Source organism: Coregonus lavaretus (assembly GCF_964263955.1).
Source record: "Coregonus lavaretus genome assembly, chromosome: 12".
NCBI lineage: Eukaryota > Metazoa > Chordata > Actinopteri > Salmoniformes > Salmonidae > Coregonus > Coregonus lavaretus.
In genome coordinates, this window is record NC_139999.1 from 57,128,157 (window position 1) to 57,144,552 (window position 16,396).

The 16,396-nt window shown below is 42.4% G+C and overlaps 1 protein-coding gene across 1 annotated transcript in view; it reads left to right on the forward strand.

Annotated features, from left to right (window-relative positions):
• ptprt (protein tyrosine phosphatase receptor type T) overlaps positions 1-16,396 on the forward strand; it is a gene marked incomplete at both ends in the record, with an annotated part of 404,935 nt that overhangs the window by 141,072 nt on the left and 247,467 nt on the right. The window contains 2 exon segments of the mRNA XM_084173452.1: positions 6,521-6,792; positions 14,893-14,974. Of these exon segments, the coding sequence (XP_084029578.1) occupies positions 6,521-6,792; positions 14,893-14,974 (354 nt within the window).

The window sequence follows — 16,396 nt, forward strand, 5'->3', positions numbered from 1 at the left end:
AAAACAGGGACATTTCTAAGTTACCCCAAACTTTTGAACGGTAGTGTATATACACAGTACCAGTCAAAAGTTTGGAAACACCTACTCATTCAAGGGTTTTTCTATTTTATACTATTTTTTACATTGTAGAATAATAGTGAAGACATGAAAACTATGAAATAACACATATGTAATCATGTATTATCCAAAAACATGTTAAAGAAATCAAAATATATGTTTTATTTGAGATTCTTCAAATAGCCACCCTTTGCCTTGATGACAGCTTTGCACACTCTTGGCATTCTCTCAACCAGCTTCATGAGGTAGTCACCTGGAATGCATTTCAATTAACAGGTGTGCCTTCTTAAAAGTTAATTTGAAGAATGTATTTCCTTCTTAATGCTTTTGAGCCAATCAGTTGTGTTGTGACAAGGTAGGGGAGGTATACTGAAGATAGCCCTATTTGGAAAAATACCAAGCTCAAATAAGCAAAGAGAAACGACAGTCCGTCATTACTTTAAGACATTACAATTTCAAGAACTTTGACAATTTCTTCAAGTGCAGTCGCATAAACCATCAAGCGCTATGATGAAACTGGCTCTCATGAGGACCGCCGCAGGAATGGAAGACCCAGAGTTACCTCTACTGCAGAGGATAAGTTCATTAGAGTTACCAGCCTCAGAAATTGCAGCCAAAATAAATGCTTCACAGAGTTCAAGTAACAGACACATCTCAACATCAACTGTTCAGAGGGGAATGTGTGAATCAGGCCTTCATGGTCTAATTGCTGCAAATAAACCACTACTAAAGGACACCAATAAGAAGAAGAGACCTGCTTGGGCCAAGAAACACGAGCAAATGACATTAGACAGGTGCAAATTTGTCCTTTGGTCTGGAGTCCAAAATTGGAGATTTTTGGTTCCAACCGCTGTGTCTTTGTGAGACGCGGTGTGGGGGAACAGATGATCTCTGCATGTGTATTTCCCACTGTAAAGCATGGAGGAGGAGGTGTTATGGTGTGGGGGTGCTTTGCTGGTGACACGGTCTGTTATTTATTTTAGAATTCAAGGCACACTTAACCAGCATGGCTAGCATGGCTACCACAGCATTCTGCAGCGATACGCCATTCCATCTGGTTTGGGCTTAGTGGGACTATCATTTGTTTTTCAACAGGACAATTACCCAACACACCTCCAGGCTGTGTAAGGGCTATTTTACCAAGAAGGAGAGTGATAGAGTGCTGCATCAGATGACCTGGCTTCCACAATCCCCCGACCTCAACCCAATTGAGATGGTTTGGGATGAGTCGGATGGCAGAGTGAAGGAAAAGCAGCCAACAAGTGCTCAGCATATATGGGAACTCCTTCAAGATTTTTGGAAAAGCATTCCAGGTGAAGCTGGTTGAGAGAATGCCAAGAGTGCCTAAAGCTGTCATCAAGGCAAAGGGTGGCTATAAAATATTATTTGATTTGTTTAACACTTGTTTGGTTACTACATGATTCCATATGTGTTATTTCATAATTTTGATGTCTTCACTATTATTCCACAGTGTAGAAAATAGTAAAATTGAAGAAAAAGTAGGTGTGTCCAAACTTTTGACTGGTACTGTACATATTATAATTATATATTTTTATATATATTTTTTATATCATACATGTATTTCTTGGAGTGGCAGCAACTATTTAGCAGCGGAAGCCCACCACTGCTAAATAAATACAGGGAAAAACACTGCTATTGATCTGAATACCCGACCGATGGGCCTTTTTTTTACTCTGCCCATTTCTCCATAGTATTAACAGCACACCTGGATAAAAGAGATGTACTTTATCGCACTTATATCAGTGTGTATTGGAGAAGGTGGGCTGAGCAGCGCAGCAAACAGCCTATTTTTCCAGGAATAGGTCACAATAAAAATGCCAGTTGTGTGGCTGTTTGGGGTGTGTCTACATGTCAAAATACCAACAAAGTCAGTCATAGTGAAGAAAACAATAGATTTCCATTAGTTGAGTGTTGTGTATATATATTGTGCCTTGCAAAAGTATTCATCCCCCTTGGCGTTTTTCCTGTTTTGTTGCACTACAACCTGTAATTTAAATGGATTTCTATTTAGATTTCACAAAATAGTCAAAATTGGTGATGTGAAATGAAAAAAATAACTTCTTTCAAAAAATTCAAAAAAATGAATAACGGAAAAGTGGTGCGTGCGTATGTATTCACCCCCTTTGCTATGAAGCCCCTAAATATGATCTGGTGAAACCAATTACCTTCAGAAGTCACATAATTAGTTAAATAAAGTCCACCTGTGTGCAATCTAAGTGTCACATGATCTGTCACATGATCTCAGTATATATACACCTGTTCTAAAAGTAATAATAATAATAATAATAATAATAATATGCCATTTAGCAGACGCTTTTATCCAAAGCGACTTACAGTCATGCGTGCATACATTTTTGTGTATGGGTGGTCCCGGGGATCGAACCCACTACCTTGGCGTTACAAGCGCCGTGCTCTACCAGCTGAGCTAAAAGGACCCAGAGTCTGCAACACCACTAAGCAAGGGGCACCACCAAGCAAGCGGCACCATGAAGACCAAGGAGCTCTCCAAACAGGTCAGGGACAAAGTTGTGGAGAAGTACAGATAAGGGTTGGGTTATAAAAAAATATCAGAAACTTTGAACATCCCACGGAGCACCATTCAATTCTATATTAAAAAATTGAAAGAATATGGCACCACAACAAACCTGCCAAGAGAAGGCCGCCCACCAAAAATCACGAACCAGGCAAGGAGGGCATTAATCAGAGAGGCAACAAAGAGACCAAAGATAACCCTGAAGGAGCTGCAAAGCTCCATAGCGGAGATTGGAGTATCTGTCCATAGGACCACTTTAAGCTGTACACTCCACAGAGCTGGGCTTTACAGAAGAGTGGCCAGAAAAAAGCCATTGCTTAAAGACAAAAATAAGCAAACCCGTTTGGTGTTTGCCAAAAGGCATGTGGGAGACTCCCCAAACATATGGAAGAAGGTACTCTGGTCAGATGAGACTAAAATTGAGCTTTTTGGCCATCAAGAAAAACGCTATGTCTGGCGCAAACCCAACACCTCTCATCACCCCGAGAACACCATCTCAACAGTGAAGCATGGTGGTGGCAGCATCATGCTGTGGGGATGTTTTTTATCGGCAGTGACTGTGAAACTGGTCAGAACTGAAGGAATGATGGACGGCGCTAAATATAGGGAAATTCTTGAGGGAAACCTGTTTCAGTCTTCCAGAGATTTGAGACTGGGACGGAGGTTCACCTTCCAGCAGGACATTGACCCTAAGCATACTGCTAAAGCAACACTCGAGTGGTTTAAGGGGAAACATTTAAATGTCTTGGAATGGCCTAGTCAAAGACCAGACCTCAATCCAATTTAGAAACTGTGGTATGACTTAAAGCTTGCTGTACACCAGCGGAACCCATCCAACTTGAAGGAGTTGGAGCAGTTTTGCCTTGAAGAATGGGCAAAAATCCCAGTGGCTAGATGTGCCAAGTTTATAGAGACATACCCCAAGATACTTGCAGCTGTAATTCCTGCAAAAGGTGGCTCTACAAAGTATTGACTTTAGGAGGGTGAATAGTTATGCACGCTCAAGTTCTGTTTTTTTTGTCTTATTTCTTGTTTGTTTCACAATAAAAAATATTACCCCCAAAAATATTTTGCATCTTCAAAGTGGTAGGCATGTTGTGTAAATCAAATGATACAAACCCCCCAAAAATCCATTTTAATTCCAGGTTGTAAGGCAACAAAATAGGAAAAATGCCAAGGGGCGTGAATACTTTCGCAAGCCACTGTATGGGGTGCAGGGAGTAACTTCAATTCATTATAACAGATTACTCCCGTAACCACTTTTACCTCTACACATTGTTTGCTAACCTTTGCTTACATTTTCATGTCAGCAAAATATGTCACTTTAGAAGATTGTCATGTCTTTCATGCTAATTGAATTGCTCTCCATATGACCCCATGGTGCCTGTACAAGGTGTGACATTTGTGAGGAAATGTAACACCCCAGTACTCATCAGGTAGACACTTCTAGAGGTTAAGGGGGCCTGGTTAACACACATCACAGATATTGGCTGTGTGTTGATGCTGGAGGGTGGCGGTGTGTATAGTGTGTGTGTGTGTGTGTGTGTGTGTGTTGTGCGTTAGTGTATGTGTGTGTGTATGGGTCTATGTGTGTGGAGTTGGCGAGAGTGCTGATGTAAAACGACGGTGGCTGAGGCGAATGAGAAATGTAATCAGCCTTGTTCACTAGCCATGCCCTGGTTAGGGTCTCCACTATATTGATTCACCACTCTGAATTGATTTGCTCTATTCTGGACCCAAAGTTGTGATGATTGATATATCCTCTTTGCATAGCCCATTGATGTGCTTAAAATCATTTTGGTGATGAATCGTCTGATTCCGCATGTCATCCTATGGCCCTAGTCGCATTAGCAGACGCCATTTATCACTGGCGAGTTAAAAGGTAGCAGCCGAAATTTGCCTGGAAAGAGGTTGTCGTCATTTTAACCTTCTCATTGGATCGCCACCGACACATTTAAGTTCTCATTTGTGTCAGGGAATTCATTATGGTTTCAAGGGGAGCTTCCCTGGCTGCTAGCGGGCTGTGCTAATGTGCTAGTCGTTTGAAGGGAGGCCAAGGGGCGGCCCTTGATAAGTGTATCAGTTAGAATCAGGTAATCGTCTGGGTCAAGTATTCAAGCTAAATTAAATAATTCCATTCATGGAATAATCTACTGAGTTAGTTATTATGAGTTTAGAGGGAAATGATGGTGTCCGGAGACAATTTTTCTAATAACTGAACCTAATCTTCTAATTGCTACTCTCTCATGTAAGTTGGTACATTTTGGAAGAAAAGCCTTTATGATTTAGGCCACTTGCCTTGTGCCAGAAACCTCCCAGAACTTTTTGCCTACTGTAGAATGGCCTACTGCCAAATGTGAGGCAAGCTATAAAACCACATACTAATCTATAAAATGGTAATACAGGTTTAGAGATAGTCTAAAGAAATACTGTTTTTTGGGCCAGTATGTGGGCTCTGAATGTATCCAAACAGAAACACGTGTCTTGGTGTTGTTGTTTTACCTCAGAGTAGTAGATCAATTGAAAGACACTCGAGCCAGAGCGTTGACATGTCCCTGGCTTGGTGTTCAGTTATCAAAGCAACGTCCCTGAGAATATCTATCGCTTCAATATATATTCTTTGTTATTCCAGCAGCACTTTCTCTCACACCTATTCATCCCTCTTCCTGTCTGAACCTCATCTCGGATCTCTTTCTTCTCTCCTTGCAGATTTCAACAATATAGTAAAAGGACAGTAGTTCACATTTGCATTAGTTCCTCAGACTTGATGGGTCTGGGTTCAAATAGTGGGTTCAAATAGTATGTTTTCTTTCAAATACTTTTCAGCGTTTGATTTAGCCTGCCTGAAGTGCCAGAAGGGATGGGGTTTGCACTTGGAGCTGCAGCTCACTGAACAAAAATATAAACGTGTCATTTGAGTGTAATTTCTTATACATGCTCACAGGTCATATTAACCCTTTTGTTTTATGAGCTGAAATGAAAGATCACATAAATAAGGAGTAATAAAGCCCTTTTGTGGGGAAAACTCATTCTGATTGGCTGGGCTTTGTTCCCCAGTGGGTGGGCCTATGCCCTCCCAGGCCCACTCATGGCTGTGCCCCTGCCCAGTCATGTGAAATCCATAGATTAGGGCCTAATGAATTTGAAACAAGTAAAATTGTTGCATGTTGTGTTCATATTTTTGTTCAGTGTGTGAGAGAGAGAGAGAGAGAGAGAGAGAGAGAGAGAGAGAGAGAGAGAGAGAGAGAGAGAGAGAGAGAGAGAGAGAGAGAGAGAGAGAGAGAGAGAGAGAGAGAGAGAGAGAGAGAGAGAGAGAGAGAGAGAGAGAGGGTAATTTGCAGTGAGCGATGATTTGCCAAGATAATTATTGCTGAGGTGACTAAACTACCCACTCTGAGGTCCTTTTGGGGACCCATTTCAGCAAGAAAATAGACTGAAATATACTCATTTAGGGCCATTTCAGCCAAATTGGATGAAAGTTGTGGTGCACAAAGGTTGCCTCTGTGTGATGAAAAGCCCCAGTAGATGAAAATTAACACATTGCTCATATTCCAGAGAGAGAACAAATTACTATCGCAATGTTTCAGTTTTGCCTCTAAATCCTGGGCTGCATCTCAAATGACACCCTATTCCCTATTAAGTGCATTACTTTCGACCAGGGCGCATAGGGCTCTGGTCAAAATTAGTGCACTGTATAGGGAATACGGTGCCATTGGGGACTGAAGCAAAATCTTTGAAATTGTTGCATGTTGCGTTTATATTTTTGTTCAGTATATTTGAAAAAAACAAATACTATTTGAACCCAGGTCTGGTAGACAACAGTAAATCGATCTGTTCTACCCCAGAAATAGCTCTCCTCCTCGGCCTGTTACCTCACCTCACTTCCTGGTTCTTTCTCGTCCCTGATAGGTTCTTTCATGGTGGTGAACGGCTCGGGCCGGGCATCGGGGCAGAAGGCCCACCTGCTTCTGCCCACCCTGAAGGAGAACGACACTCACTGCATCGACTTCCACTACTCTCTATCCAGCCGCGACGGCTCCAGTCCCGGGGTGCTCAACGTCTACATCAAGGTGAACGGCGGCACCCAGGGAAACCCTGTGTGGAATGCCTCTGCCTCGGTGACCGAGGGCTGGGTCAAGGCCGAGCTGGCCATCAGCACTTTCTGGCCCAACTCCTATCAGGTGAGGGGAGAGCTTCAGTGTCCGCCACATACTGCCACATCTGTGTGGTGTTCATTAAAGCACACAACAGAAAACGTTTTAAAATGTTTTGCAAGGAAAACAAAATAGTTTCTTATTGGACAAGTCCAAATAGTCTCCCCCTTTCAGTCTGTTTTCTTCTGTTTGGTGCATAATACAATAGGTTTGATATGTTCATTACACCGCTATCACACCAACTATAGCCATGCTCAAGCCAGTGTTCAGAACCAGTATGTGGTAGGCCTATTGTTGGAAATTTGATTTCTTAATTATATTTTTGTTTTGATTGATGTTGCCTGTCATTGTGCGATACGGTTCGACCACTCACAGCGATTTTTCAGATGGAACCCAATTGGTTTATTTGCAGACTTCCTAAAGTTAGAAAAATAAGGTTAAGAAATTGCTTAAACTTCAATATAAATTATTTTTCAGTAACTAGACTACTGACACCATGGGGATATTGGTGAAATTAAATTGGATGAGAATCACCACTTTAATTGCTCTGAATCACACCCGGCCAAACATAGACACACAACCTAGAACTGAAATATAGAAATAGACTAACTAGAACGTAAACAGAATATATAACATAGAAACTCACGCCCTGACAAAACCAACTAAAGACAACAGGCCTCTCACAGCCAGGGCGTGACACCCTGCTCGAAAATAATGCACTAAATAGGGAATAGGGTGTCATTTGAGACGTAGCCCAGGTTTTAGAGGCAAAACCGAAACATTGCGATACTATTTTGTTCTCTCTCTGGAATATGAGCAATGTGGTTATTTTCATCTACTTGGGCTTTACATTACACAGAGGCAACCTTTGTGCACCACAACTTTCATCCAATTTGGCTGAAATGGCCCTAAATTAGTGTATTTCAGTCTATTTTCAGTACTCGACCCTTGCTGAACTGGGTCCTCAAAAGGACCTCAGAGTGGGGAGCTTAGTCACCTCAGCAATAATTATCTTGGCAAATCATCGCTCACTGCAAATTACCATGTTAAATAACCTTTGAGGAAAAATCATTTTAGGTACCCGCACAACTCTTACATAGTCCACTCAAACACTCACCATCTCATATACAGTGGGGAGAACAAGTATTTGATACACTGCCGATTTTGCAGGTTTTTCTACTTACAAAGAATATAGAGGTCTGTTTTATCATAGGTACACTTCAACTGTGAGAGACGGAATCTAAAACAAAAATCCAGAAAATCACATTGTATGATTTTTAAGTAATTAATTTGCATTTTATTGCATGACATAAGTATTTGATACATCAGAAAAGCAGAACTTAATATTTGGTACAGAAACCTTTTTTGCAATTACAGAGATCATACGTTTCCTGTAGGTCTTGACCAGGTTTGCACACACTGCAGCAGGGATTTTGGCCCACTCCTCCATACAGACCTTCTCCAGATCCTTCAGGTTTCGGGGCTGTCACTGGGCAATACGGACTATCAGCTCCCTCCAAAGATTTTCTATTGGGTTCAGGTCTGGAGACTGGCTAGGCCACTCCAGGACCTTGAGATGCTTCTTACGGAGCCACTCCTTAGTTGCCCTGGCTGTGTGTTTCGGGTCGTTGTCATGCTGGAAGACCCAGCCACGACCCATCTTCAATGCTCTTACTGAGGGAAGGAGGTTGTTGGCCAAGATCTTGCGATACATGGCCCCATCCATCCTCCCCTCAATATGGTGCAGTCGTCCTGTCCCCTTTGCAGAAAAGCATCCCCAAATAATGATGTTTCCACCTCCATGCTTCACTGTTGGGATGGTGTTCTTGGGGTTGTACTCATCCTTCTTCTTCCTCCAAACACGGCGAGTGGAGTTTAGACCAAAAAGCTCTATTTTTGTCTCATCAGACCACATTACCTTCTCCCATTCCTCCTCTGGATCATCCAGATGGCCATTGGCAAACTTCAGACGGGCCTGGACATGCGTTGGCTTGAGCAGGGGGACCTTGCGTGCGCTGCAGGATTTTAATCCATGACGGCGTAGTGTGTTACTAATGGTTTTCTTTGAGACTGTGGTCCCAGCACTCTTCAGGTCATTGACCAGGCCCTGCCGTGTAGTTCTGGGCTGATCCCTCACCTTCCTCATGATCATTGATGCCCCACGAGGTGAGATCTTGCATGGAGCTCCAGACCGAGGGTGATTGACCGTCATCTTGAACTTCTTCCATTTTCTAATAATTGCACCAACAGTTGTTGCCTTCTCACCAAGCTGCTTGCCTATTGTCCTGTAGCCCATCCCAGCCTTGTGCAGGTCTACAATTTTATTCCTGATGTCCTTACACAGCTCTTTGGTCTTAGCCATTGTGGAGAGGTTGGAGTCTGTTTGATTGAGTGTGTGGACAGGTGTCTTTTATACAGGTAACGAGTTCAAACAGGTGCAGTTAATACAGGTAATGAGTGGAGAACAGGAGGGCTTCTTAAAGAAAAACTAACAGGTCTGTGAGAGCCGGAATTCTTACTGGTTGGTAGGTGATCAAATACTTATGTCATGCAATAAAATGAAAATTAATTACTTAAAAATCATACAATGTGATTTTCTGGATTTTTGTTTTAGATTCCGTCTCTCACAGTTGAAGTGTACCTATGATAAAAATTACAGACCTCTACATGCTTTGTAAGTAGGAAAACTTGCAAAATCAGCAGTGTATCAAATACTTGTTCTCCCCACTGTATATATATATATATATATATATATATATATATATATATATATATATATATACATACACACACACAGTGCATTCGGAAACTATTCAGACCCCTTGACTTTTTCCACATTTTGTTACGTTACAGCCATATTCTAATATGGATTAAATAGTTTTTTTCCCCCCTCATCAATCTACACATAATACACCATAATGACAAAGCAAAAACAGGTTTTAGAATTTTTTGCAAATGTATTACAAATAAAAAACATATATCACACTTACATAAGTATTCAGACCATTTGCTCAGTACTTTGTTGAAGCACCTTTGGAAGCGATACAGCCTCAAGTCTTCTTGGGTATGACACCACAAGCTTGGCACACCTGTATTTGTGGAGCATCGCTGCACAGATATTTTCAGGTCTCTCAAGAGAAGTTCGATCGGGTTCAAGTCCGGGCTCTGGCTGGGCCTCTCAAGGACATTCAGAGACGTGTCCCGAAGCCACTCCTGCGTTGTTTTGGCTGTGTGCTTAGGGTTGTTGTCCTGTTGGAAGGTGAACCATCGCCCCAGTCTGAGGTCCTGAGCGCTCTGGAGCAGGTTTTTATCAAGGATCTATCTGTACTTTGCTCCGTTCATCTTTCTCTCGATCCTGACTAGTCTCCCAGTCCCTGCCGCTGAAAGACATCCCCACAGCATGATGCTGCCACCACCTTGCTTCAACGTAGGGATGGTGCCAGGTTTCCTCCAGACATGACGCTTGGCATTCAGGCCAAAGACTTCAATCTTGGTTTCATCAGACCAGAGAATCTTGTTTCTCATGGTCTGAGAGTCCTTTAGGTGCCTTTTGGCAAACTCCAAGAGGGCTGTCATGTCCTTCTGGAAGGTTGTCCCATCTCCACAGAGGAACTCTGGAGCTCTGTCAGAGTGACCATCGGGTTCTTGGTCACCTCCCTGACCAAGGCCCTTCTCCCCCGATTGCTCAGTTTGGCCGGGCGGCCAGCTCTAGGAAGAGTCTTGTTGGTTCCAAACTTCTTCCATTTAAGAATGATGGAGGCCACTGTGTTCTTTTTTTGGAACCCTTCCCCAGATCTGTGCCTCGACACAATCCTGTCTCGGTGCTCTACGGGCAATTCCATCGACCTCATGGCTTGTTTTTTTGCTCTGACATGCACTGTCAACTGTGGGACCTCATATAGACAGGTGTGTGCCTTTCCAAATCATGTCCGATCAATTGAATTTACCACAGGTGGACTCCAATCAAGTTGTAGAAACATGTCAAGGATGATCAATGGAAACAGGATGCACCTGAGCTCAATTTCGAGTCTCATAGTAAAGTTTTCTGTTTTTTTATATTTTATCCATTTGCAAACATTTCTAAAAAACCTGTTTTCACTTTTTTATAATGGGGTATAGTGTGTAGATTGATGAGGGAAAACATGTATTTAATAAATTTTAGAATAAGGCTGTAAGATAACAAAATGTGGAAAAAGTCAAGGTGTCTGAATTCTTTCCAAATGCAGTGTGTATATATATACATTTACATTTAACATTTTTGTCATTTAGCAGACGCTCTTATCCAGAGCGACTTACATTTAGTGAGTGCATACATTTTTTATTTTATTTTCATATACTGAACAAAAATATACACGCAACATGCAACAATTGTATTGATTTTACTGAATTACAGTTCAAATTAGGAAATCAGTCAATTGAAATAAATAAATTAGGCCCTAATCTTAGGATTTCACATGACTGGGAATACAGATATGCATCTGTTGGTCACAGATACCTTAAACAAATGGGCCTCACAATTGGCCTCAGGATCTCGTCACGGTATTTTTTAAAATTCAAATTGCCATCGATAAAATGCAATTCTGTTCGTTGTCCGTAGCTTATGCCTGCCCTTACCATAACCCCACCGCCACCATGATGCACTCTGTTCACAATGTTGACATCAGTAAACTTCTCGCCAGACGCCATACACGTGGTCTGCGGTTGTGAGGCCTGTTGGACATACCGCCAAATTATCTAAAACGACGTTGGCCTCCAACGGTAGAGAAATGAACATTTCATTCTCTGGACATTCCTGCAATCAGAATGCCAATTGCACACTCCCTCAAAACTTGAGACATTTGTGGCATTGTGTTGTTTGACAAAACTGCACATTTTAGAGTGGCCTTTTATTGTCCCTAGCACAAGGTGCAACTGTGTAAGGATCATGCTGTTTAATCAGCTTCTTGATATGCCACACCTGTCAAGTGGATGGATTATCTTGGTGAAGGAGAAAATCTCACTAACAGGGACATAAACAAATTTGTGTACAACATTTGAGAGAAATATGCTTTTTTTTGCATATGGAACATTTCTGGGATCTTTTATTTCAGCTCATGAAACATGGGACCACCACTTTACATGTTGCGTTTATATTTATGTTCAGTGTATATATACTGTATTTCTCACCCCCGTCTGTCTCACTATTATAACCCTTTCTTTCTGTCCATTCATGCCCTGTCACTCTTCACTGAACCTCTCTATATCTCCCATCTCTTTCTCTTTTTCTGTGCAAAAGAAATACAATTTAAATGTATGAATTTGACTGTCAATGGAATTCAGTTATTTGAGTACTCTCTCTCTAATTATATTACATAATGACCTTGGTGAGGTGGAAAGACTAATATTTTAACTTTAATGTGAATATTTGGTCAATTTGACTTAGCTATAATGAAATATTTACTCAGTTCGTAGGCTAAGGCACACATTAGGTGTGAAAATAAATCAAATAACCTTTTCTGCTTTTCATATTTAATGACACTGCTTGAAATAGTTGACCGTTTGTTAATTAAAGCAGCTGAGAACAGTCTGTAAATGTAATGAATACACAGGGAGTCAGGAAGCAGGAGCAGAAGGTGAGTTTAATAATAATAATAATAATAATAATAATAATAATAAAATGACGAAAATAAAAAACAGGAGAAGCATCCTGAATGTAACCAAAACCAATACTGCCTGATGACTTAAGCTACTGAGGGCTATATGAAGGGAGAGTAATCAGGGTGGTGATGAAGTCCAGGTGTGCTTAACGATGGGGAGCAGGTGTGCGCAATGATGGTTACCAGGTGTGCGCAATGTAGGTTGCCAAGACCGGTGGTAGTAGACCGGCGACGTTGAGCGCCGGAGGGAGGAAGCAGGAGTAGGCGTGACAGTAAATGGCGTTCATTGACTTGAATTGATTGTCTGTTAAATATTAGGCTCGGTATCTCTTTAAGAATCTGACTGTGTGGTTGTATGACGACGACTAAAAACCCCACTGTGTGTTTGATTAGACAAGTGATTATGGCACAACAGATAAGTGGCAAATTTTACAAACAGGAATTTAATTGCGCGCTCCCCTGCCACAAGGTATTTGAGGTCATTTAGAGATGTCTGTCTTAGCGTTTTAATAAGACGGTATTTCAAACAAAGCGCTGACAACATCATTGTTTCTATAAAGATGTTATACACAAACACGCTGTGTGTGTCATTGGAATTTCTCTCTGCATTTCACACAATTGTTCTTTATCTGAAAATGGCCATTGATATCCAAGAAATCAAAACCCTCACTCGTCCTCTGTTCAAAGCTTCCCTGTTGTTTCCCTCTAAAGCAGTTGGGGCGGTGGAGAATTCACACCATGTACCACTATGCACTCCAAATGTTCTGTTTCTGAAACAAAAGAACCAGGCAAAAAAACAATGTTTTCACCCGTTGAGAGGCAACAAGTCACTGTCTTTCTGGCGGTAATAACAGCCTGAGCAGAAACCCATGGATTAGGCTGGTCTGCCGCCCTGCATACATTCACTTCAAAGCCTCCAGTGAATCTCAAGAAGAAGCGTTAAGATTACCGTCCTGCTGCTTACGCTTTTCTAGATTTTCCACCCCAAACCTCATTCTTGCCAGCCAGGTATGGCTGCTCTATGTCATAGGGAGACACAGAGACGTTCCCGCAACATTTGATCCATGCAGCCGATTACGGTAATGAAGGCAGGCTCCAGGCGGTGGCATCACACTAAACACTTAGGAGAATGGCTGAAGAGAGTAGAAGGCAAAAAGGGAACACTTAAGATTTTAAGACAATTTAGTAAATGCCGACCACTTGAGAATGCAAACAGAACCTGACCACTTCATGTCAGAGAACACTGAAAGGAGCAGAGAATGTGCTGAACACTGTTCTTGAAGAAGGGGAAGGAGGAATTGAAATGAGTGAGCAACCAGACATCGTTGGCATGCTAGGGCCGTACTTACTTTCCTGGCGGACAAGTCTCATTACATTTTGAGTGAGGGCCTCAGCCTTCCTCATACTGTGTGCCACAGGGTTCCCGGCTGTCACAGGAGCACTGCACGGGTCACAGGGCTCATGACCCCCCTTCACCCAGTGGTCTCCTGGGTCAGAAGATGCTTCTCTCCGGCAGCCAGGCAGAGGCAACCAGGCCAGACTGACAGAGAAAGAGGTAAAGGCAGCCATGTCAGTTTGGCAGAGGCTGAGACAGAGGCAGAGGCAGCCAGGCCAGACCAGTGACATCTGAACAGGTGGAGGAGAGGAAGAAGACGGGGGTTGATGGAGAATGCAGTAGGCTGAGTGACAGAGCAAATTACAACATCTGTAAAAGTCTGGTCGTTTAGTTGTGAAGTCAGACATGCTCAGCCTGTGAGAAAGAGTCATTATCCTTGGAGGGAGAATAGAAATGTAGGTTTGACTGAGCTGTAGTTTGACTCTCAGGTCTAATGGTGGGACCATTCAGGTTTAGATGGACAGTTGAAGTCATAATCAGAAAATAACCATTATCAGGAAGCAACATAACCTTGGACCCCGTGTTAAGAGTAGAACACCTTACTGTACCTGTGAAAGGAGGCTGCTGTTCAGCTCTCTTATTCTTTTTACCAGCCAAACCGAGCTGGTAAAAACTGAGCTGGCCTGGTGACGCATACAACATAGTTGCTGGAACCGTGCTGGACAGGATGTAGAAAGAACATTTCAGAGCCAGCACAGTATGGTTCGGTTTGTCCCTATAGTGTGAAATAGGTATTTGTCTCTCTCTCTGGCCTGAGTCCCTCTTCCCAGTCTGGCAGCCCCACCAAGAAAAAAGAGCTGCTGTCAATGTGGCCACACGCTTGCGCTTTGAAGGGTGTGTAGTTAGAGATGGTGAAGGAGTCGTGTGTTGCTGACAGCATTGTGTATGCCGTTCTTACAGGGTCTTCAGATTAGTTTTGCACGGGCAACGAAAATGCCTAAACATTCTTTCAAACACGCGCAAGCACAAACACACACACAGGTGTAGCTGTAAGCATGAGCTCTTCTCATAAATGGTGTGAAATGTGTTTTTGACTCTCTCCTCTTTCTCTCCCCCCTCTCGCCCCATCTCTCTTTCTCTCTCCCTCTGTGGAAGGTGATATTCGAGGCCGTGTCCTTACAGGGCCATCCAGGGTTCATCGCGGTGGACGAGGTCCGAGTATTGGCCCACCCGTGCCGTAAGTGACCCGCCGTGACTAACCCACCAAGTATCATCTGGTCTCACACTCGTGTGTGTGTGTATTTTGGGGTGGGGTCACATAGACTGAGAGGGTTGGAGGGAGGACGAGACAGATTGCGGAGCACAAAATAAGGCACACCTCAGGTCCTTCATCATTCAATGCTGACGGACCTCTTTGCCTCACATCTTTGGACTTCTCCAAGGCACTCAGTGTCCTCGATGTGTTCTCTTCTTTCTTTCTTTCTTTCTTTCTTTCTTTCTTTCTTTCTTTCTTTCTTTCTTTCTTTCTTTCTTTCTTTCTTTCTTTCTTTCTTTCTTTCTTTCTTTCTTTCTTTCTTTCTTTCTTTCTTTCTTTCTTTCTTTCTTTCTTTCTTTCCCCAGACTTTTCCCAAAGAATTAGGACAGAGCACATATCTACTTGTGCCAAATTCAGATAACAGTAGGAAGGGAAGGGAAATAAATGACCTGAGGTAAAATAATTCAGTCGGTCTTCTTCTTCAATGGGGGAAATTAACGTCAAGATAAATGCTCGTATTGAAATATCAATGAATACACTATTTCCAGGTGCAGTGAAAATGAGATTAGGAAATCAGCTGAGCTCAATACCATTTCAATGCCACACGGAGCAAATCAATTCAAATCAAATTGTATTGGCCACATGCGCCGAATACAACAGGTGCAGACATTACAGTGAAATGCTTACTTACAGCCCTTAACCAACAGTGCATTAATTTTTTTATAAAAAAGTAAAATAAAACAACAACAAAAAAGTGTTGAGAAAAAAAGAGCAGAAGTAAAATAAAATAACAGTAGGGAGGCTATATATACAGGGGGGTACCGGTACAGAGTCAATGTGCGGGGTATCCGGCTAGTTGAGGTAGTTGAAGTAATATGTACATGTGGGTAGAGTTAAAGTGACTATGCATAAATAATTAACAGAGTAGCAGCAGCGTAAAAAGATGGGGTGGGGGTGGGGGTGGGGGCAGTGCAAATAGTCCGGGTAGCCATGATTAGCTGTTCCGGAGTCTTATGGCTTAGGGGTAGAAGCTGTTGAGAAGTATTTTGAACCTAGACTCCGGTACCGCTTGCCGTGCGGTAGCAGAGAGAACAGTCTATGACTAGGGTGGCTGGAGTCTTTGACAATTTTGAGGGCCTTCCTCTGACACCGCCTGGTATAGAGGTCCTGGATGGCAGCCTCGATGCACTGAGCAGACGAGGGAAGGCAATTCTAGGGAAGAAAAGATGACCTGAAATCTTAAGTAACTTTCAATTTTCGATCGAAAAGGAAAAACACACTGATTTACATTGTTTTTCATGTCTTGTGTATTTGTATTCATTATTCCGCACGTAACTCAACTTTCCCTTTGACCTCAATGCATGACTCACATGGACGTCAAACTTGATATTGATATTGTTAGAG